The sequence below is a fragment of the Hyperolius riggenbachi genome, chromosome 5 (assembly GCF_040937935.1).
Source record: "Hyperolius riggenbachi isolate aHypRig1 chromosome 5, aHypRig1.pri, whole genome shotgun sequence".
Lineage (NCBI taxonomy): Eukaryota > Metazoa > Chordata > Amphibia > Anura > Hyperoliidae > Hyperolius > Hyperolius riggenbachi.
Window position 1 is genome coordinate 159,482,831 of NC_090650.1, and position 24,233 is coordinate 159,507,063.

At 44.8% G+C, this 24,233-nt stretch overlaps 1 protein-coding gene and 1 long non-coding RNA gene across 4 annotated transcripts in view; one reads left to right on the forward strand and one right to left on the reverse strand.

Annotated features, from left to right (window-relative positions):
* The window catches only part of ELMO1 (engulfment and cell motility 1), an 818,731-nt gene that overhangs the window by 483,093 nt on the left and 311,405 nt on the right, over positions 1-24,233 (reverse strand). For all 3 annotated transcript variants that reach the window (XM_068236401.1, XM_068236400.1, XM_068236402.1), the window contains exons 6-7: positions 15,555-15,724; positions 2,089-2,124 (exon numbers count right to left, since the gene is read on the reverse strand). In XM_068236401.1, the coding sequence (XP_068092502.1) occupies positions 2,089-2,124; positions 15,555-15,724 (206 nt within the window). The remainder of the gene's footprint in view (positions 1-2,088; positions 2,125-15,554; positions 15,725-24,233) is intronic.
* Positions 3,741-24,233, forward strand: part of LOC137518491 (uncharacterized) — a 46,514-nt gene continuing 26,021 nt past the window's right edge. The window contains exon 1 of the long non-coding RNA XR_011020834.1: positions 3,741-3,952. This is a non-coding gene — a long non-coding RNA (uncharacterized lncRNA). The remainder of the gene's footprint in view (positions 3,953-24,233) is intronic.

Below are 24,233 nucleotides of genomic sequence, written 5' to 3' on the forward strand. Positions count from 1 at the left end.
TACTGACCCACAATAAACCTGGGGAAAAGTGGCAATGCTTTTGCCGAGGATCGTGCACAGCCGCAATACTGCTGTTCAAGGATCCTTGGCAAATATCGGGGAAGGCTAGCAGGACAGGCGTCCCACGTGGTTAACCCGAACAGGGGATGAATCACTGGCCTGGAGCCGTTACTCTATAGTGGCATGAGCGGCTAAGAGCCTTGTCTGATATTATGCTTGCCGCAAAGCTGAAGTTCAAGGTGACTGACCCAAAGTGAGAAGCCATATGAAGAGCAACATGACTGAGGAGGTGAGAATAGTCTTTGAAAAGCACTAGGTCTCCCCCTGAGTTGTTGCTGTGCTACCAATGCATTAATTGTATGGCTACACTTGAGCATATTATTGCTGTATATCGCTGCTGTGCAGGTGGACTTTATACCCCCCTATGGGGAGCTCTTATACATCTTGAACTTCCTGCTTTGCAGTGGCCAAACGTGTGAGTGGTTGGGCCCATATGTCGGTGTGTTAGTGTGATGGTGGTTGTTACGCCAGTTTAGCTTAGTCAGTTTTTGCTAGCTATTGTCCTGAGCATAATTAGTGGCATGTCGCTGCTCGAGCAGATTTTTCAGCTGGTTTTTAAAAATGCAGATTTTTGCATGCAATCAAGCAGATTTGTGTAGTTGTATTTCAATAAATTTATAGATTATCTAGTATACATATCAGAAACCCGTGCCATTCTTGTTATTTTCTCACAGTCTATGATTGGGTGATATGTTACTCGACTGGAGTTTAAAACCCAAAGTCTAGTGAGATTTGTTATCTCATAATTCTCACATTAAGGGGAACGGCCTCTCTTTGTATTTCCTTGGGAAATATATCTATCATCTACATTATTATGGCACGGGTCCCCTCTTTCCAAGACTCTTTAACCCCTTGTCACCCATGCACACAGGAACAGCCAGAATATGAAGCCCAAACTGTGTGGGACTCTGCTCTCTGAGCTATACCAGGTTAAAGATTCTTGAGGGGGGGGGGGGGGGGGGGGGCAGGACCATTTTTTCATAAATAGGTACCGTATATTTTCCATGGATCTTTACACAACAATATTAATGCTGTAAAGAATTGCACTTTGCCCCATGGTTCCAACAGGAAATCTACTGCCAAGCCTGGGGATACATGTAAATTTTCACTATCGGTGGGTGGATACATTTCTCTGTCATTTAACCTCATTTAAAAATGTATTTTTTTATTTTTTTGCTATAGTAAGTTTAATATCAATTTCCTTAAAAACTACAAGGTCTTTTTGAAAAAAGAAATAGAAAAATAAATCTAGTTTTCATAGTTCAACTTAACACACTTAGCAAATTTGGTGATGTGAGGTTCATTTTCTCATCCCTACATTAGTAATTTCCAGCATATTTCATAAAGAGATCACATAGTAAACTATACTTTTTTTTTTATATTCCATATTTTTAGTTTCAAAAGTTTTATTAATGAATATAATGAATATTAACAGCACTTGAATAGACCCTTAATCAAGGGCAATGTTACATTATAAAATCACTTTGTAAGTAACAAAGAAACAAGATTAACAACAAGATTGACAAACATACAGGTCAGGATTATTCCTATTGACATATGTATACATAATTTTTTGGATGACAAGTTAGTGTATAGTGTTTCTCCTAGAAGAAGAGAGCACTGGATCTTAGGCCTAACGCTGGGGAGGCCGAAAGCCATGGCTGCCAAGTTTGCGTGAAGGACAGGGTAGCATTATAAATTATAGCTAGTAAGTAAACTATACTTTTACCTAATCTATTTACGTACACCGAAAGAGAGGGATTTGAAGGCTAGTTGCCTAGCATCTCTGCTGATCTCATGCCTCAGTAGTGTCTGAATCAAACATGCGGCAAATTCAGTCAAACTGATCTGCATGCTCGTTCAAGAGATATGGCAAAGTATTAAAGCCAGAGGATCAGCAGGACAGCCAGGCAGCGTGCATTGTTTAAAATGACAAACCTAAAGCAGCCTTCATATCCCCCCTTTCAAAGAGAAAGTTTGTGTAAACTTTCAGCAAGCACGGTGTAAATGTTTGAGAAAAATTCTTACCAGGGTTTCATTATCTTCTGCAGCTTTTGGTATTTCCTGAAAAATATAAAACAAAACTACTATGTGAGCAAATTCCCAGGTTATATGTTAGACATATATACAGTACATGCAGCTTAAAAACCTGCTACTGTACCCAAACATTCTATATTGGCATTATCATGGCTTCTGCTAGTTAAATGATCCTTAGCTTTCTGTCAGTGATAATAAACTACGGTACTACATTAAGACCTCCTTACTACTTACAGACCACAGAGTCAGCTGAATCATTTCTGTGCTATTACCATATCACCCTCAGATTTTTTTTTCTTCCAACAATAAAGAATTCTGCACCGTTCTTAACATTCAGGCAGGATTTGGAAGAGAAAGCTTCCACACTACTGGCACCCTGTGGATTAAAGGCTCAGTATTTGACCTGAGGAAGCGGTTTTTACCGTGAAACGCGTTGTCAGCTAAGTGCCCAATAAAGTATCTACTTTTTAGAAATAAAACTCAGTGGATGGACTACTTTCTTTGTAAGGTAGGACCTTCCATTTATTGTCTGTCTACACTTTAAGTGTATTATTTATGAACCTCTAAACTACTCCCCACACTGTGTGAAAATACCAGGCGCCTCCTTAACCCGTCTACGTTTCAACCTTAGAGTATTGTCATTGATTATGTAGTTGTTACCCAGGGAAAAGAGCTAAAGCTTTATATACTCTATATATGCAGCACAGAACATAGTATGATGTGGCTTTGCTGTCTTCTCATGTGTTCATACAGAAACAAAAAAAAGTAAAATCGATATATTTGTATTATAGCACAATTTTAACGCATGCCTGAGCCAACTAAATTTCATAAAGTAATTACTACACCATATTATTTTAAAGCGGAACTCCAGTGAAAATAATGTAGATTGTAAGTTCGCAAGGGCAGGGCTCTCTCACCCTTTTGTGTCTTGGAATGTTATTCATTTAATAGCTTGCACTCTGTTATACATTTATACATTTTAGTCATCAGGTTAAGTTTGCTATTGTAATCACAAGTTCTGTATTTTGTACCAGTGTCCATATTTGATGTATATCATTTTCTGTATCATTATGTATCCCTTATTTGTTTTCCTACTTTGTACAGCACCACTGACTATGTTGGCGATTTATAAATAATAATAAAAAAGTATTTATTTTAAAAATAATTATGTATAAATGATTTAGTCAGTGTTCACCCGTTGTAAAATCTTTCCTCTCCCTGATTTGCATTCCAATATTTATCACATGGTGACATTTTTACTGCTGGCAGGTGATGTCAGTGGAAGGAGATGTTTGCTTTTTTGGCAGTTGGAAAAAGTTGTAAACAGCTGTTTCCTACAATGCAATGAGGTTCACAGACAGGAAACTGTCAGGACCATGGTCCTGACATCACACTGTGGGAGGGGTTTCACTACAATATTAGTCATACAGATTTAGATGATCCGTTTGAGAAAAGGAAAACCTTTCTCATGGGAAAGGGGGTATCAGCTACTGATTGGGATGAAGTTCAATTCTTGGTTACGGTTTCTCTTTAAGTATTTTAGACCTTGCACTGCTGTCTTTTTTTTTATATCCAGTTGGCACTAGCTGCATTCAACTGCTGGGCAGTTATAGCTTTCTACTGGAATTTCTTAACTCACTTCCATTTCCCTCCCAGTCTCCTCCCATCCTCTGCTAGCTCCTGAAGTATAAGGATTGTGCATGCCCAGTGCATTCAATCTCTTATGCATGGAATTCTCACAAGCATTTATGGGCATGGAACTGCGACCCGGATGCTCTTACAGCGCTAGGACCAGTTCAAGAAATTGAGGGGGAATTTATACCTGGAAACAGGACACATAAGAGGATTACAAAAGGTAAACACATTGGAGGCTGCAATATACAATGATGCAATAAAATAACATTTGTAAAGTGTTTAACATAATGTATATACATAATGGTAAAATATAAAGGATTATTTGTCAAAAACATTTATTTACAACCTGGAAATCTGCATCAAATTAAATTTAATTTACTATACATGTTAAAGCAGTATAAAACCCTGACATAATATTTAATAAAAACAGGTTTTCCTACTTTTTATATGCCATGCGGTTATCATATTTGCATTTGTGCATAAGTATTATTATTCATTTAGAAATGATACGTTCCCAAAAGTACAGTTTTTTGCTTTGAGTGCTGACTTTGCATTGTATTTATAACTGGTTTAATGCATTATGTATTGAAGGCAGAAATGCTTTGACTTCCTGTCTGTGTCCAGCAGCTTCTGCACAGTCAGAGAATGTGTCACATTCCTCACTTGATACAATTAAGTAAACACAAGATAACATTGTCTACACTTCGGATCAGGGCTGTGGAGTCGGTCCAAAAATCCACCGACTCCGACTCCTCAGTTTAGGATTCCACCGACTCCGACTCCTCTAATTTGCATATTACAATTTTGTTGATTAAAAGTATGTAACATGAAATTCGTCTCTTAACTGCCAAAGCTTAGGAATTTTACAAGACAACTGAAGTGAGAAGGATATGTAGACTACTATATTTATTCCCTTTAGACTAAAACTAGTCCTTGGTAAGAGTACTTGTAAAAGGTACAAACCGGAACAAAGAACATCTATCAGGCCTTAGGCAATGTAAGTGTGGGTACATGTAAGAATGATGTGCAGGTACTCTGCAGGGGAATGAGGAGATTGTAAACAGACAACACCTCTGTGTTTAATGTGGACAGCATTCTCAGTGGATTCCCTGCAGCTCTGTGCGGAGTGCATATGTAGAGTATAGTACTACTGTGTAACAAAGTAAACCTGAGACAGATGAAATTAAAGTTTTATACATACCTGGGGCTTCCTCCAGCCGCCTTCAGGATAATCAGTCCCTCGATGTCCTCCTCCACCACCTGGATCTTCTGCTATGAGTCCAGGTACTTGAGCCAGTCAGGCGTAGTGCGCATGCACACACTCCGCCGCCAGGAGCATACTACACCTGTGCAGCACTATTGCGCAGGTGCAGAATGTTCCTGGCTGTGGGAGCGGCATGCGGCCGGACAGCGCTGACTGGCTGAATTACCAGGACTCATAGCAGTAGATTCGGGTGGTGGAGGACAGAGAGGGACTGATTAGCCTGAAGGGGGCTGGAGGAAGCCCCAGGTATGTATAAAACTTTACTTTTCATCCGTTTCAGTTACCCTTTAATTTGTAGTCACCAAACCAAATTTTAATAACATATCACATAATTTGATTTCATCAGCAAAGGGAGTGCATACATTTGCATAAATCAGCATCAATGCAGAATTATTTCCATCTCGTTGACCATCTCTATTAGTGACACAGCTACACATCAGGCTTTATTCTTACAGCATAGATGTTATTTAGTATATATAAGAGATTCCTGTGTACACATCATATATACAGTCACAATCAGATATGTATATCTGACCTTAAAAATATGGGGACTGCTTTATTGAAGCAGCACAAGTAACTAATTTTGATTGGTTTATTTCATTTTTGTGGACTAAGCACAGCTATTACTGTATATATACTGTATATATACATTATTTTTAATGACTATTATCTGAGAAATAGAACATTTTATCATATTTTCTATTTTAATTACAGTTACAAATTCATTAGGAGTCGGTGCATTTTTTCCCGACTCCGACTCCAGGCACCCAAAATTGCCCGACTCCACGACTCCGACTCCACAGCCCTGCTTCGGATGCGTCTAGATTTCTCTGCACTGAACTTTCAAGGCCTGCGTGTAACCCTTTGAATGCTGTCCTAGTAAAAAAAAAAAAAAAAAAAAAAAAAAAGCTGGTTGTATACAATATGCTGTAAATAATTTTTTAGAGCAAAGAAGAAATGCTGGGTTTCATTCCACTTTAAGTTGTTTTCTATTCTTATTTTCAGTTTCTTAATTTTTCTTTAACCCTCCTGGCGGTTTGTCAAAATCCGCCAGGGGGCAGCAAATACGTTTTTTTTTTTTTTTATTTTTTTTTTTCTTCATGTAGCGAGATGAGGTCTCGCTACATGATAGCCGCTGCTCAGCGGCATCCCCCCATCCCCTCCGATCGCCACCGGCGATCGGAGATCAAGAGATCCCGTTCAAAGAACGGGATCTCCTGGAGGGCTTCCCCCGTCGCCATGGCGACGGGGCGGGATGACGTCAGACGTCGTGACAAGAGGACTCCGATCCACCCCACAGCGCTGCCTGGCACTGATTGGCCAGGCAGCGCACGGGGTCTGGGGGGGGGGGGGGCGCTGCGGCGACGCGTATAGCAGCGGATCGGCGGGTAGCGGCGGCGATCGGGCACTGCACGCAGCTAGCAAAGTGCTAGCTGCGTGTAGTGTTGGGCGAACAGTGTTCGCCACTGTTCAGGTTCTGCAGAACATCACCCTGTTCGGGTGATGTTCGAGTTCGGCCGAACACCTGCCGGTGCTCGGCCAAACCGTTCGGCCACATGGCCGAACTAAGAGCGCATGGCCGAACGTTCCCCGAACGTTCGGCTAGCGCTGTGATTGGCCGAACGGGTCACGTGGTTCGGGCCCGAACGCGCTCTGATTGGCCGAACGGTCACGTGGTTCGGGTAAATAAATACCCGAACCACGTCATATCTCCTCCATTTGTCTGTGGGTTTAGCTTTGGGTAGGCAGGCAGGGTAGTTCGCTCTCCAGCCACGCTAGCCAGGGTCCCCCCCAGTCATTGTGTGTCGCTGCTGGGAACAGTAGTACACCGCTCGCTCAGCCACACTATATATAGCATTGTTTACTGCCACTGTGTACCTCGCTCAGCCACGCTATATATAGCATTGTGTTTTCTGACACTCTGTGTACACGGCTTAGCCTGACTAATATAGCATTGTGTGTACTGCCACTGTGCACCTCGCTCAGCCACGCTATATATAGCATTGTGTTTTCTGACACTCTGTGTACACAGCTTAGCCTGACTAATATAGCATTGTGTGTACTGCCACTGTGCACCTCGCTCAGCCACGCTATATATAGCATTGTGTTTTCTGACACTCTGTGTACACGGCTTAGCCTGGCTATATAGCATTGTGTGTACTGCCACTGTGCACCTCGCTCAGCCACGCTATATATAGCATTGTGTTTTCTGACACTCTGTGTACACGGCTTAGCCTGACTATATAGCATTGTGTGTACTGCCACTGTGTACCTCGCTCAGCCACGCTATATATAGCATTGTGTTTACTGCCACTCTGTGTACACGGCTCAGCCAGACTATATAGCATTGTGTGTACTGCCACTCTGTGTACACCGCTCAGCCAGACTATATAGCATTGTGTGTACTGCCACTCTGTGTACACGGCTCAGCCAGACTATATAGCATTGTGTGTACTGCCACTCTGTGTACACGGCTCAGCCAGACTATATAGCATTGCGTACTCTGCCAGTCAGTGTGTATATTGCTGGGATCAGTAATACTCCACTCACCGCCAACCACTATATGAGCTCACCATGAGTTCCTCAGAGACCTCCGCTGTGAGCAGCACTCCCAACAACAGCAACAGCCAACGCCCCACGCAAGCTATAACATCCACTACAGCAGCCAGTGGTCAGCAGCAGCCCTCTCCGGAGGAGAATGTTGTGTCCATCGGTCCGTCGCCAGAACGATTAATGAGGGCTGCCATTGAGGAGATGATGGGGCCTGATGTGGAGGAGGAGGTCGGGCTCAGGCCAGCATCCCAAGTTAATGTTGAGGACGATGAGGGGTCTGTGTCTGGGGATGTTGGGGTGGCAGAGGTGGTGGGTGGGTCAGACTCAGGAGAAGAGTTGTATGATGAGGATGATGATCGGGACCATCTGTATGTGCCTCAGAGTCCGACCCCGGAAAACATGTTGTATCGTGTGTTTAGGTACTAAAATCTGCGTTCCCACTTCCCAGTACTGCCTGCAGTGCCCGGGTCCACGGATCCATATAATTTTTTGGGCAGCACTATCAAACTGTGGTACTATGAGTGAGTTGCCATGGTCCTTCTGTGCTGCCTGTCACACTCACCGTCTGTCTGCAGATGGATTGTTCAACACAGCTACCCCATCTGACATGTAGTCCTGGACCTTGACCATCTTCTCTAGGCGATTGGTGTTGGAGGACGTGGAACTGCCCGATTGCTGTTCTGTGGGCTGCTGCATGGGTGTCAGAAAATGTTCCCACTCCAAGGACACTGCCAATACCATTCCCTTTTGGGCACTAGCAGCAGCTTGTGTTCTTTGCTGCCCTCCTGGTCCTCCTGGGTTTGCTGAAGTCAGTCTGTCGGCGTACAACTGGCTAGAGAAGGAGGAGGATGTCAATCTCCTCTCTAAAGTCTCCATCCTCAAGGGCCTGCTGGAATTGTTCCATTTTTGACCTGTCTGACACTTTCTTCAATCAGTTTTTTAACATTGTGTTTGTATAAACTGGGTATAAACCCAGTAATTGGTGTTGTCCAGATTCCAGAATAATGAATAATAATGAATAGTGAATAATGCGCGGGCCGCGTTCAATGCAGTCTAGCATGAATTGAGCCATGTGTGCCAGAGAGTCCTGCCAGACTCCTCTATCTTCATGTTCTTGTAAGCGTTGTGATTGTTGTGATGCACCATATTCGTCACCAGCATCACTTTCTTCCTCTTCTGCTGTCCTTTCCCGCTAAATTGTGGAAGTCCAACGTGCACCGCTCTGTCCCTCGGCAGTGGGGGCATCCAATTCCTGCTCCAACTCCAGCTGTTCCTCGTCCTGTTCTTTGTCATAGCTGGGACCAGCGTTTCCTGAGGCAGGTTGCCTGATTTTGGTATCATCACGCTGATCGTTTTCATCTTCAGAATCCCTCACTTGCATCATGCCAGCGGTTTCCATCTTCAACATTGATTTCTTCAGTAAACACAGCAGTGGTATTGTAATGCTGACTGTAGAGTTGTCACTGCTCAGTCACGCAACGTGGATTGCTCAAAATTTTGGACTTGGCAGAGATCCAACATGGTGGCCCAATCAGATCCACAGAAGCTTGGTAGCTACTAGCTGCTGGAATGCGCCTCGGCACTGCGCAAAAGCGTGCTAGCATGTGCAGCGTAGAATTCCAGCGCGTAGGCAGGGACATCACCCAGCGAGCGATGGTGCGCTAGATTGAAGCGCTCCTGCATCTCTTGGTGAGTCCTTCAGAAGCGGTACTGGACTTTTAACAATGTTTTTTTTTTTTTCCTTCAACAGAAGATCTGCCACGTTGGAGTGAGGAGGACGCCGCCGACCCCGACACCAAGCTGAACCCCGGCGAACTCCAGAGGATCTTCAGGAACCCTCAAGGCTTTGAGCAAGCTGAGGAGGATCAGCAGTCCCGACGAGACCTCTCCTCATATGCGACTGAGTGCAGTGGAGCTCCCCAGAACAACCTCTCAGTTGTCACTTTGTCACTTTGTCACTGTCATTTTGTCACTTGTCCCTTGTCCCTGGTCACTTGGTCACTTGGTCACTTGTCACTTTGTCATTTTGTCACTTGTCACTTCTCACTTTGTCACTTGTCACTTTGTCATTTTGTCACTTTGTCACTGGTCACTTTGTCACTGGTCACTTTGTCACTTGGTCACTTGTCCAGATGATCTCGGTACACCTCCTGAGATTCAAATTCCTGCACACATTGCTCTGGGATTTGGGTGTGATGAATGATGCATCTAACTGGCCACCGGAGGCAATTAAGGCCATCAAAACATTGAAAGCAGCTTTCTGTTCCGCCCCCATTTTGCGTCATGTTGAGTTGTTGACGTCATGTTCATCCTCGGCCTCGCCTTGCATTTCAGTGCGAGGTGCATTTTCCACAGAAAAAGGTTGTGAATCCGGGCACAACATTTGTGGCTGTTCCATTGACCTTTCACAGGTAGAAGATTGTGGGGGTGGGAATAGCTCCTCCGAATAGCGCATTGTGTCCTGAAAACTACTCATTGCATTGCTTTGCGCACACATTTTTTTGTCCTCATGCAAGGCCTGAGTTGCACCTGAAAGCGTGGCCTTCTCCTCCTGCGCCTCCTCCTGTTCCATCACGTCTGCTGCTGCTGGGTTAGCGTTGACGCCCGGTCCCTGTTTATTGAACCTCTTATCTTTATTACATTTATGACTGCATGGCGGTAAAAAGCATGCTATCCGCACGCTTCTTGTCCTCATGCAAGGCCTGGGTTGTTGTGTCTCAAAAAGCATAGCCTTCTCCTCCTGCGCCTGCTCCTGTTCCATCACGTGTGCTGCTGCTGCTGGGTTACCGTTACCGGTCCCTTTTCCTGGAACCTCTTCTCTGTATTACATTTATGACTGCATGGCGACAAAAAGCATGTTACCTGTGCAAAGAAACATGACATTTTCCACATTTAAAAGACAGTTTTTCCTTTGAAACTTTACAATCAATTTTCTCAAAAACTATAATCTCTTTTTCAAATATTTTTTTTCCTCTTGTACCCACTCCCAAGGTGCACATACCCTGCTAATTTGGGGTATGTAGCATGTAAGGAAGCTTTACAAAGCACGAAAGTTCGGGTCCCCATTGACTTCCATTATGTTCGAAGTTCGGGTCGAACACCCGAACATCGCGGCCATGTTCGGCCTGTTCGGCCCGAACCCGAACATCTAGATGTTCGCCCAACACTAGCTGCGTGCAGCAAAAAAATATTATGCAAATCGGCCCAGCGGGGCCTGAGCGGTGCCTCCCAGCGGCATAGCCCGTGCTCAGCACGGGCTTAACGCCAGGGAGGTTAAACGATTGGATCCCACGTAGAGGTAAATATTGCACAACTATTGCACACCTCTATGACTAGAAGGGTGAATAAGGTCATACAATGAATAGAACAATTTACATTTTCATCCTGAAGCTAAAAACTTACTTTTGAAACCTTTAAACTCAAAAAGCCAACTAAAAGGAAACTTGAAGACTCGGGAAAAAAAAAAAGTTTCACTTACCTGGGGGCTCCTTCCAGACCACTGCAGCTATAACCAAACGATCCTCCGGTCCCCTGCCACAGCTCACTTTCGCTTCCTTCAGTCTCAGTCTACTGTGACTGCATAGTCCTGGGCATCGTTAGTGCTCCCTTCACCGGGAGCAGTAGAGATTTTCACGTACTGCGCAAGACAAGTATGAGGACACACGCGGCCAGGGCCACGCAGGCACAGTGGATGTCGTTTTGCAAGTCGGCGAGTCCGAAAGTGAGCTTCAGAGGAGGACCAGAGGATTCGTTTGATAACGTTGCGGGCACAGGGTAGCTGCAGTGGGCTGGCAGAAGCCCCAGGTAAGAGTCTTCAGGTCCGCTTTAAACAAACAGAATAAGAAAAAAAATTAGGTTGGAAAAGGTCATTAACCTCCCTGGCGGTCAATTAAAACCGCCAGGGGGCAGCGCAGCACTATTTTTTTTTTTTTTTAAATCCTGTAGCTAGCCTAGCGCTAGCTACATGACAGCCACTGTGCAGCGGCATCCTCCCACCCTCTTCGATCGCCTCCGGCGATCAAGCCCGTCCGGAAATCCCGTTCTGAACCGGATTTCCATTAGGGCTTCCCCCGTCGCCATGGCGATGGGCGGGATGACGTTACCGACATCATCACGTCAAAGGGAGTCCCGATCCACCCCTCAGCGCTGCCTGGCACTGATTGGCCAGGCAGTGCATGGGGTTTGGGGGGGGGGTTGGCGCGGTGGGTAGTGGCAAATCGGCGCGGAGCGGTGGCGATCGGGCAGTACACACAACTAGCAAAGTGCTAGCTGCGTGTATCAAAGAAAAAAAAATTATGCAAATCGGCCCAGCAGGGCCTGAGAAATTCTCCTGCGTGGCATAGCCCGAGCTCAGCTCGGGCTTACCGCCAGGGAGGTTAATGGTGCCCATACATGGTACAATATTTCTCATCTAATCTTACCATTTCTATGTAGTATAAGGGTAAGTTACGTGAATATACTGAAAGGATAATTTAGGCAGTTCCCTTATATTACATAGAAATGGTAAGATTGGATGAAAAAAATTGTACCATGTATGGGCACCATAAAGGATACATCGGGGGATGTCATTAAGGATACATCACTGGTGTGTCATGTGACACGTGTCACGTGACGACCTATTACTATGGAGACGAAATGCAGGAAGCACTATGTAGGGGACATAAAGGAAGAGTTGCTCGGCTCTCGGCAAGCAGGGGGGCCGCATCACAACATACATGACAAACAATGATCTAATTCCAACAGTTAGCACCATAGGCTTTGTGGTGCATGAGGACGTTCTCACGGTAAAGTAAGGGGGGGGGGGGGGAGAAACACGATAACTCTACAACAAGATGCAGACTGGGCACTGTCCTTTTTCTTGCATTTATTCCCATAAATTGCAGCCACCATAACATTACAGTTCAGCATGATCGTACATCAAACCTGATTTCATGATGTGTGATAGGACAGAAACTATAGCAGTTTTGCGCTGCTACAGCGTTTGCTCATGTTCTTGTCCGGGCAAATGGCGGCTCATCTCTGCCTCCGGGTTGAAATCCAGTGGCTCCACCCAGTGCGCCTACCATTGGCCCACAGACTGGAATTAAGAGGGGGAGTGTAGGAAGGGAAAAGGTCGCCTTCTACCTGCGATATCTTACTTCAATTGGTGCAACCATTAGATACAATTTCACATTGTCTCATAACGTACAATGTAAATTAAATATAAGTGATAGAAATTTAAACAAAAGTGAAACACTCCATTAATTTACACTCTGTGCAAAGAGGGAAGAAAACGTGTTCATTAGCTACATACGTGCTGTTTTATCGTTACCATGGCAGCACTATACCAGGAAGCTTCCACTTCTCAATTAAAATCACTATTACATTTTATTTAATCTATAATTCTAACCTACACTTAAAAACTCCAGGGGTGGGGAATACCATGCGAAAAGGAGATTCATGGTTGGATGCATTCATCTAAGCCAAATTGCACGATCTAAGTCGTGCATGCATGTTGATAATCCAGCCCCGCTATATCAGAAACAGCAACAAAGTTAAAATGGAGTACATGTAGAACCCTAAAAATAAAAGAGGGCAAGAATATGCAACCAGTGGGGCAGGTGCCGCCACCCACCATAAGGGGTGCACCCCACAAGCCTCGCAAAGCCCACAGATGGAACGATATTGGTCGGCGACGTCAAACGCATGCACCATATTCTGTGTGTGTAAATTTACACACAAATACACATTGCAGAGAGGACCAAATTCCCTATCCTTCATGTACCCCCACACCTTATAGGGGCGACAACTGTACCGTCGCTCTCCCACAGATGCGGGTCTCTGGAGGCTCTGTAGATTGTCACAAACAGAGAAACGTGCAGCGCTGTACATATGGGCGACCATAGAAGTGCTGATCTAACAGGATAGAGGATCAATCGCCCAGTGGTCCCATTGCTTCTGTCCGCAAAATCAAACGCAACTCCCAGCGTGTTAGCGCACAATCTCGATCGCCTCTCCTCCTAGATGGTGCGACGAGGAGCAGACCCGCAAATCTAAGACATGTAGACCTCCCCCCATGCACCTCCCTTGTGTGTTCAATGAGACGTGGACACCCCTTGTCAGTTGTGATTGATTTAAAGTGTTCCTTTATTCTCCCCTTCAAGGGTCTGTTTGTTTTGCCTACATAATAGAACAAACAAGGACAAAACAAAACATAAGCTACAAATTTAGTTTGACAGGTAATAAAGGCCCTCACCTCCCACTCCACTGCCCCCAACTGGTAGTTTGTAGCCTCGCTCATATAAAGGCAGAACCTGCAATGTCCACAATAGTGGTTCCCTTTGGGGCGTCTGTCAGACAGCGAATTTAAAGATGGGGTGACTGATACTTTATCTCCCAATGTGGGTGCTCTTCTAAACGTTATACATGGGGAATTTGGGAAGATCTTTTGTAAAGTTGGATCCCTAGTTATCACCAACCAATTTTTCCTCACAGTTCATGCTGAATTGTAATGTTATGATGGCTGCAATATATGGAAAAAAATGCAGGTAAAAGGACTGTGCCCCGTTTGCACCTTGTTGTACACATTATGTAGGCGAGTTAACGCCCGCTAATCGCCCACTCGCGGCTCTGCAGAGAGAGAGAGGGGGGAGGCCAGGCATGCTAGGAATGCGGTATAGGCATGTGGATGAACTTATGTGGAATACTTGTATTAAAGAGTACCTTGGGGGGCCAGATGGGGCACAGAGGCATGTTCTCTGCTTCATGACATGCCTCTGTGCCCCCCCACCGCCGTTCCCTGCCTCCCAATCTCCTTCCAGCATCGTGATCCAGAGGTTACAAAAACAAAAGTGGGGTGGTGCGGGCCACAGAAGCGTCAGAGCAGCGGTTTTGGTGGCTACATGATCCACCCAGCCCCCCAGATTAGGTAGCATATTTATTTTTTTATTCTATGCGCCCACCTCGGGTTCTCTTCAAATGTTTATTGACGTTTATCCCCAAATGTAGGGCCACCTGACCTGCCTTATGTCCTCTCCACTGTTGTGGAGGGCATAATGCACACCTATGGAACTGCCCCCGTGAAATTTGAGCGAAGGGTAAAGCCGTTTTAAAGACTTACCCTGTTCTCCACAAGTTCTGGTGGAGTTAATTACTATTCCCCCTCCAGGGCGCCATGGATAGTGGGGGAGAGACGTAATTCAGCTTCCAGCTATTTCTGGCATCCAAATTACAGTGTTTTTAGAATAATGTGTGCTCCATCTTTTGATGGCACCCAAATAACTCACTGAGTGCTGCTATAGCCATAATTCCTATTACAGCCTATGGTGACGCCGGCTGCGCCCAAATCTCCTATGCTGTTTTTACAGCGCTACAGCATAATGCTCCATGGTGATGGACGTTGCCCAAGGTCCCCGGTGAGGGTGACAACTCGTGGTGGATGGGCGGTGGTGAACAGATTGGCTGCATGCTGAGCCTATTTGATGCTGTATCCGTAGAGCGCCTTTCTTTCCCTTACTCCGCCCACTCCTCACACTGGCAACCTATCAGTGGACTGCTGAGGGGCCTATGCTTACCATTCCCACCTCCTGGGACTCTATGGCAGTTCACCCTAGCGATCGCTACAGGAGGCAGTCATTTAAAGTTTATAAATAGGTATAGGTATTGCAGGGGTTAACAATGGGTTAATGGGCAAGGCTGGGGATAAAACTTTACTGGGGATTAAAAAAAAAAAGTTTTATTTTGTTGGGAACATACCACTTTAATTTTTCTTTTTTACTTTTAAAACATTTTTCTTGGCCTAACTATTGATCATTGTTGTTATTGCTAGTAGCAATCATTCACTTTTAACACAGGATCGTTTACACACACGATCGTTTACGCATGCACGTGCAGTGATTTTTAATGGGGGACGTAGATTCTACATTCTGCAACCTACAGCAGCACTAATTAGAACATACAATATACATTCTGAAACAAAAAACAGTTAAAGTTTATTATTACTGGGTGTCCTGAATATATGACTTACTCTGTGCCACTTTCCACCATCTGAGTGAGGAGGTAGATGCCATCCAAATTTATAAATTCTTGTGCAAACGTAATATCCCGTGACAACTTGGCCAGATCCTTTAGTGCTTGAAGTTTCAAGTCCATACTCGATGATAGGGCCCTTTCGTGGAGCTGTCGAGCAGTATGAGCCTACATACAACACATATTGAGAAAAATGTGAAATCGGATGCGTGTCATAGACAAATATGATAAACTTTATAGGTACTGAAATAGTTATTGTATTTTTTTATGCTTTAAAAACAACTTGTACTTTACAGTAAAAAGTAATCTTGGAAACTATATATCCTTGCTGCTAAATTTAAATCGACTAAATTTACTAATCAATAGTTACAGGTCAAGAATGATAGTCTTTAACAGCACCCTACTATGGGGTTGATTCACAAACGAGAGCTGCTTCAGCAGGGCTCGTTAAATAATTAGTGGCCGCTATGCACGCTACGCTTGCTTTTTTCAGCATAGCGTGCCTTACATAGTTGTGCGCGTTGCTTCCATAGCAACATGCGCTCCTTTAACTGGTTCCGGACCGACGCAGTATGCATCTACATCCAGCAGATGCTGCAGCTAGACTGGACGTACGTCGCACTGAATTGTGCGTCCCCGCTGTTAACGCCGCTCTGCACCCGTCGCAATATACTTGCTCTGCCGTCTATAAGACGGCAGAGCTCTGTAAGCAGGTCAGGAGCCGCTTTCATTGGCTCCTGACCGCGTGATAGACCGCCTCAGGAGCCAATGAAAGAGGCTCCTGGCCAGCTATCAGCACTCAGAGACCGCAGAGAGAGGAGCCTGCAGCGATGGGGCAGTGCATCGATTCTGGTCGGGAGGCGGCGTTTTACCGTTCGGAAGTGGTTAAATACCATCCGCTGCTGTGAAGTATCGCGAGTATTGTGATACTTCACTAGCATGGCCGCTACTACATAGTTATCATGTGAATGGTCATGGCAATGCTATGATGCACACCCCACGTAGCGGTAATTTGGGGCTCTGGCAAATTAAATCTCCCTCCAAATTGTGACAACTCGAAGGGGGAATAGTATTTAATGCCACCTTTAAGTTTAGCGGCAGCAATTAGAGCCATCATTCGTCTCTCCCCGCACCTAACTGATCGGCGCCCTATCAATATGTACTCCACAGACTCTTAAGCGGATGTGGGTAGCCACTTATGCACTACATTTTGCCAATGGACTCGAACCCTTAAAGTGGATCCGAGATGAACTTTTACTTATTGCATAATTGTGTTCCTTTCCTATTGTTTATAGGGCATTCCTCAAGCCAAATACTTTTTTGTTTTTGTCTTAATACTCTAATTCCCTATAAACTAAAGAAGCCACGCCCACATGTTTTCAGAGAGCCAAGGCACTTTCAGACAGTAGCAAGGGTTCATGGGAGCTCAGTCTGGGCAGGTATTACTAGCCAGAGATTTCAGAGGCAGAGGGGAGGAAGGAGGAGGAGGGAGGGGGGGGGCAATTAGGTTTTTTTGCTCAAGATGCAGATAAGCCTCTTTCTGTGTAATGTTTACAAACAACATGGCTGCTGTCATTGGATCACAGGAATAATCAATCATATTCTGTTAAAGCTGTTTGCGGCTAGATTTGCTGTGTAAACTATCTAAACTTTAGATAATATATATAGACAAGTTACTTGTTATAGTTAGTGTTTCATCTCGGATCCGCTTTAAGGAAAAGACTTGTGATAATCTTGAGTCTGTCATTGGCTTCCGAGACACCGGCACAGATGATACCTTGGTCCGTTCTCACCATGTTACAGCAAAGAATATCCTCCATGGAAAATATATCACTCTGACTGAAGTCTGAGTCAGTCGCACAAATGCTGCACAAGCACAAGTCACCATTGATTGGGGAATGGGATGTCAAGAGTGGATTGTTGGAGCCCTGGATGATATCCTTGATGAAAAAGTGCTTGGCACTGATCTGGGCACCATTGTGCGCTGTTATGAGTATCCTGTAGACACGCAGGAGACCCAAGCAGGACTCCCTGACCGAAACCAGATACTGTAAAAAAACTTTAGGGGAAATTTAACGATTGTGGAATTATCTCCATGATCAGCGCCCAAGATACGCGCTGACACTGCGGAAATCCTCCACAAGCGTGTAATTTGATAAAACCCAGCTTTGGTGCAATGCACCTGTAGAGGGAGATTCCCACCGGCAGATTGAGCTGTGGAGTGCAGATAAACATAGCCTCTGCACGGCCACAGACGCCAGATGGGAATTGTACGAGTTGAAGCAATGCAGGGCAAGATAGCCCTTAAAGAGAGAGCACAGGGACAGAATGTATGTGTGTCCACCAATCTAGTCACCACCCAGCGACGGTGAACACACAACAATGGAAACCAAGTGGGAACACAATCGCAAGAGGGGCGATTGCCAACAGCGACACAAGACCGAAAGAGCACAGATATAGAATGTATGTATGTCCACCAATCTAGTCGCCACCCAGCGACGGTGAAACACACAACAGCAGAAACCAAGTATGAACGCAATCGCAAGTGTAGCGATTGCCAATAGTGACACAAGACCGAACTAGACTGAGCACAAGTGTAGAGAAAGAGCACAGAGACAGAATGTATGTGTGTCCACCAATCTAGTCAGAGAGACCCAGAAACATTTTCAGAACCACTTTTATTGGCCTAGATTGAAAGTAGATGTGACTGAATTTTGCAGGTCATGTGTGGTTAGTCAGGAGGTGAAAAAGGCCAGGGATACCCATGTCCACTGCCACTCAGTGGTGAACTCCTGTCGAGGGTGGCTGTGGACATACAAGCCTCATTGCCCATTGCTAGCAGCCCTGATGACCAGCACATTGCAATTCAATGACACAAACACCCTGCAGGTGAGATGCCATGTGATGCAAATTTTAGTGGTAACTGACATAAGAATGTCCATGTCAACATAGTAAAAGCACATGAGGCGAGAAAGCAGTATGTGTAAGCAGTTTGCAGCCAGCTAGAACCATGAAGAGCGAGACTGGCTGATAGACCTGCTAGCAGAACCATGAGAAGTGACAGAGGACTGAGACATCAATCCCCACTTTTTGTACCCCTAGCAACTTCAGCTCACCAAACTCCATAGTGCAGTGCTCAACATTCTTAGTACTCCCTGACCAAGTCAAACTAACAGCTCACCGAGCTGACACAGGGACCCACAAGCCCTTACGGCAGGACCCTATTGCACCTCGCTAGACATGAAGGCTGAGATCAAGCGAGAGATTGAGGAGATACTGCCATTAGGAGTCATCCAGAAATCTGCTAGTAAATGGGCCATAGTTGTTTTAGTCCCCAAAAAGGACACAACAACATGTTCTGTGTTGACTATCAGAGACTGAATGACATCACCACCACCGACGCATATCTCATGCCTCGAGTTGATGAACTGTTGGATCAGCTGGCTATCTGACAATCATGGCTTTGAGCCGTAGGTACTAGCAGATTCCGCTCACAGCAGAGGTGCAAGAGAAATCAGCATCCATCACCCCTTCTGTCATCTATGAGTCTACTAGAATACCGTTTGGAATGAAGAATGCACCCACCACCTTTCAGCAGGCCATGGATGAACTGCTGGAAGGAAAGCACGATTACACAATGGCATAGCTGAATGACATTGCTGTATTCAGTCCTGGGAAGATCACCTTCATCATTTGTCACTGGTATTAAGGAGGCTGTCCTCTGCCAATCTGACCATTAAGCCCAACAAATGTCAGATTGCCATGACAGAGGTTTAGTACCACAAAGGGTAGGCATTCAGATCCTGCTCCCCCAGATAGGGAAGGTTGAAGCCATTGTGGCATGGCCGCAGCCACCACAACAAAATAAATACATGCTTTCCTGGGAACAGCAGGGTACTACAGGAAATTTCTTCTGTCCTATAGTACTCTGGCTAAACCACTGACTGATGCAACAGGTAAAAATCAACCCAACAAGGTCACCTGGAACCCAGAATTAGGTGCAGAACACAGGTGTTTCAGGCTTTGAAGGAAGCACTGTCTAGCGCTCCTGTCCTTCAAGCTCCCGACTTCTCCCATCAGTTCATTGTGAAAACTGCCACTTCGACCATGGGGTGCAGTACTTAATCAGGTGGACGTGACCGGGAATGAGCATCCTGTCCACTACCTGAGCAGGAAGATACTTTCAAGGAAGGCTGCATATTCTACAACAGATAAATAGTAGCAATTGTGTGGACCCTCCATAAGTTACAATCATACCTTTGATCGATCTTTCACCGTCATCACAAACTGCAACCGTGTCAGCTGGCTGAAATGTACTGCTGGCACCAACGGAAAACTCCTCCTTTGGAGCTTGGCCCTCCAACAATACGATTTCCAAATCCAGCATAAGAGCTGGTCCACACTAGGTCCAGAAAAGTATCCGTGGCTGCGTTTTTCAAACCTGATGAAAAACGGAGTCCCGGATACTAATGTTGAAAATAGCAGCCAGCCTCACCCAAGTAAAAAACGGATCCGTCTGCGTTTGCGGGGATCCGTTTTCTAAACCTGAACGGAAGGTCCGGATCTGCTGCATTTTCACGCAACGGATCAGGACCATGGATACACGCAGGGGGTAGTGAAAGCAATGAGAAAACGCATCTCCAGCTCCACTGGCAAAAAACGGATGTTAAAACGGATAGCCTGAGCTTTATGATTGGCCCAAAAAAATCCTCCAACTCCTTCCTAATGATGGAGACGTTTTCTGTCAGGGAAAAACCTGAACGGAAACTGATGCAAAACTGATGCACTTTCATCAGTTTGCAGTACGGTGGGTACTTCCCCTGATCCGGACTGCAGTGTCCGTCCTGCAACTGTGTCTAGTGTGGACTAGCTCTAAGTCGGGAAGTTGCCATCAGAATGTTGACAGGCGTTCCGGTGGTAACAAGCCCAAGTAGCGAGTGGGGATTACTTCAGTCACATTCTTGCTTGACCATACCTTCCCCAGTCTAACTAGGTGGGGAAGATGTGATGCCTTCGCAATCTTTTTCACTACCGATACCGAAGTTATAAGGCCTGCATGACTTTAAATACTGATATCGAAGAAGTAGCAAATTAATTACCCAGTCAAAGAACAGCAAAATACCAGATTTTTCAGCGTAAAATTGATAACTTTATTTTTACAGATGTACTTGCAATTGAAATTGTATCATGTATGGGCACACCAAGTAATCTTAAACATTTACTGAGCTCACAATAGATTTGCCTCCAATGGATGAAACCTGTATGGCAACTGTGGCATAGTAAGACAGAATTGGTGGTTATTTGTCACATCCAGTCAGCACTTAATTATCCTGTCTTCTTGATGTACATTCAGCCATGACCCCTTCACCTGTATAGGTGCCCAGTTCTCAGAAAAAAGCTTTTTTTGGTATAAGGCCCAGCAGTACTATTGGCATTGTAGAATATAGTAGTGGCATTGCTGCAACAAATGATTAATGGTATTAAATCATTAAATTATTAAATGGTAGTAAGGGCTAGCATTTGCAAGTCGCGCTAATAGCGCAACTCATGATACAATGCTGCTGGTAGTAACAGTACTATTGCTGTGCACTGTCTGCACACAGCAATATTACCGCAGTTACATGCATCAACCCCTAAGATCACACTTACGAACAAATGAAGCAGTGTACATACAAACTTTCTATAATGAGGAAGAGAAAGCAGGTTGGCACAAGCGACAGTGTAAAAAGCAGCTTTATTCTATCTGACTGTAGCAGTACAAATGACGCTTTAAAAGTTCCTACCCGATCTAGAGGCTGTGGGGTGAGGTGGGAGAGATGGACCGCCTGACGAACGTTTCGCTTACCTGAGCATCTTCTGAGGCACTATGCCCGCTCAGCTGTTTAAATAGGAACGTATTTCCACAGATCGCGGCGTGCGGCTCGCTGTCGCCCGCCCCTTCACTTCCGGGGTTTGTGATACCTAACATCACGTCAACCCGGAAGTTCAGGCGTTCCACCCTGGTTGTCACTCCTGCACACTTCATAAAATAATCTGTGCGCCTCTACTGAATGGCAACCACCAAAGCCACGGAAAAAACACGAGTACAGGCTAAGTCACGCATCTGAATGAATTTCACTCCAGCGTGACAGCCTGTACAAGTTAAAGCTCAGCAAAAAATGATAAAATAAAACACCATTAAATAAAACGGCCAATGGAAGAGCACATAGCTCAAAAGCGGGGTGACCTAAAGGAATTGCAATTTAACGTTTAATATTTCAACACGAACATTTTTGAAAGGAAGGAGGGGGAAAAAAAACATTTTCTCCCACCCCTTCACTAATTTATACCTCCAAAATGGTTTTCAAAATTATTCGCTTCCTCCTCACACCCACATCGTTAGGATAATCTTAATTAGGATTATATTTTACCTAAAAACATGACAGATAAAAATATATATAACTGGACTAAACACACTCAATAGGGCTATCAGAATACAGGCAGAATGCATCACCAAATCTTAGGAATTATGCACTAGAGATGGCCCGAACGGTTCCCAGCAAACTTCCGGTGGTTCGCGATTGCGGAGAACCGCAAACTTTTCCGGAAGTTCAGTTCGCCCCCATAATGCACCATTAGGGTCAACTTTGACCCTCTACATCACAGTCAGCAGGCACGTTGTAGCCATTAAGGCTACACTCCCTCCTGGAGCCACTGCCCCCCTTACAAAAGGCAGGCAGCGTCAGGCAATGGACTCACTAGTGTGCCTGCAGTAAATAGAGAAGGGAAAGCTGCTGCAGACTTTTACATAGTTATTTTGGTTGAAAAAAGACATACTGTACGTCCATTGAGTTCAACCAGTACAAAGTACATAAGCCTACAAGAGCCTAACTAATCTTTCCCTATAACTAATCTCATAGGGAAAGATTAGTTAGGCTCTTGTAGGCTTCTTAGCTTGTTCCTTGCTGATTCGTATTGCTAAAATAGCACCCCACAACAGCTCTTTTGAGAGCTAATCTTGTTCTTGTGATCTATTTTTTTTCTGTGTGTCCCACTTGATAATTCATACTGTGTGTTTGCCACTGCCAGGCCCAGCACATTCAATGACTACCTGTGTGTGTGACAGGTGCACATTGTAATACCCATCACTGCATATACCTACCTACCTGTTGTTCACAGTGCACCCACCTACCTACGTGAGCGCACGCAGTGTCACTCTGCCTGTCCACTACCTGTCTGTGTGTGACAGGTGTACATTGTAATACCCATTACTGCATATACCTACCTACCTGTTCACAGTGCACCCACCTACCTACGTGAGTTGAGCGTACGCAGTGTCATTGTGCCTGTTCGCTACCTGTCTGTGTGTGACAGGTGCACATTGTAATACCCATCACTGCATATACCTACCTGTTGTGTTCAGTGCACCCACCTCATCACAGCATATACCTACCTGTTGTGTTCAGGGCACACACCTACCTACGTGAGTGCACGCAGTGAGATATACCACTCCGTGCATATCTGTTAACTGCACCTGTGTGACTGCACATTGTATTAGTCAAGTCCGTGCATACCTTTCACTTCATCCCCCCCGCTATGGACACAACGGACAAAATAGGCAGAGGCAGACCCAGAGGAAGGCCACCCGGCAGGTCTGTGCGAGGTCGTGTTGATGTGATTTCGTGCGGCCCTCGACCAAAGTACAGTGCTCAGAAGAAGGCACGTTCCATCAACTCCCAAGATTGTCAGGACGTGGTTGACTGTTTAACACAGAACACCTCATCTTCCACAGCCACCAGCGCTACTACAAGCACCACATCCGTTGCATTTGACACTTCGCAGGAGTTGGTGGGGAATTAACTGATTCACAGCCATTATTGTTACAACCAGATGAAGGCGCTAAGCAAGTTACACCACCTCATATGTCTGAGTTAGGCGGCGACACTATGGACATAACGTGTGAAGATGATGAAGTACCTGCTGTTGGTGCAGTTTTGGAGGTGTCTGAGGCAAGCGAAGCTGGGCAGGATGATTATGATGATGATCAGGACGATGATACGGATCCCACGTACAGGGAGTGCAAAATTATTGGGCAAGTTGTATTTTTGAGGATTTTTTTTATTATTAAACAACAACCATGTTCTCAATGAACCCAAAAAAACTCATTAATATCAAAGCTGAATATTTTTGAAAGTAGTTTTTAGTTTGTTTTTAGTTTTAGCTATTTTAGGGGGATATCTGTGTGTGCAGGTGACTATTACTGTGCATAATTATTAGGCAACTTAACAAAAAACAAATATATACCCATTTCAAATTATTTATTTTTACCAGTGAAACCAATATAACATCTCAACATTCACAAATATACATTTCTGACATTCAAAAACAAAACAAAAACAAAATCAATGACCAATATAGCCACCTTTCTTTGCAAGGAAACTCAAAAGCCTGCCATCCATGGATTCTGTCAGTGTTTTGATCTGTTCACCATCAACATTCAGAGAGGTGTACTGTTTTCCCTCCTTGTAAATCTCACATTTTATGGATGGACCACAGGTTCTCAATGGGGTTCAGATCAGGTGAACAAGGAGGCCATGTCATTAGTTTTTCTTCTTTTATACCCTTTCTTGCCAGCCACGCTGTGGAGTACTTGGACGCATGTGATGGAGCATTGTCCTGCATGAAAATTATGTTTTTC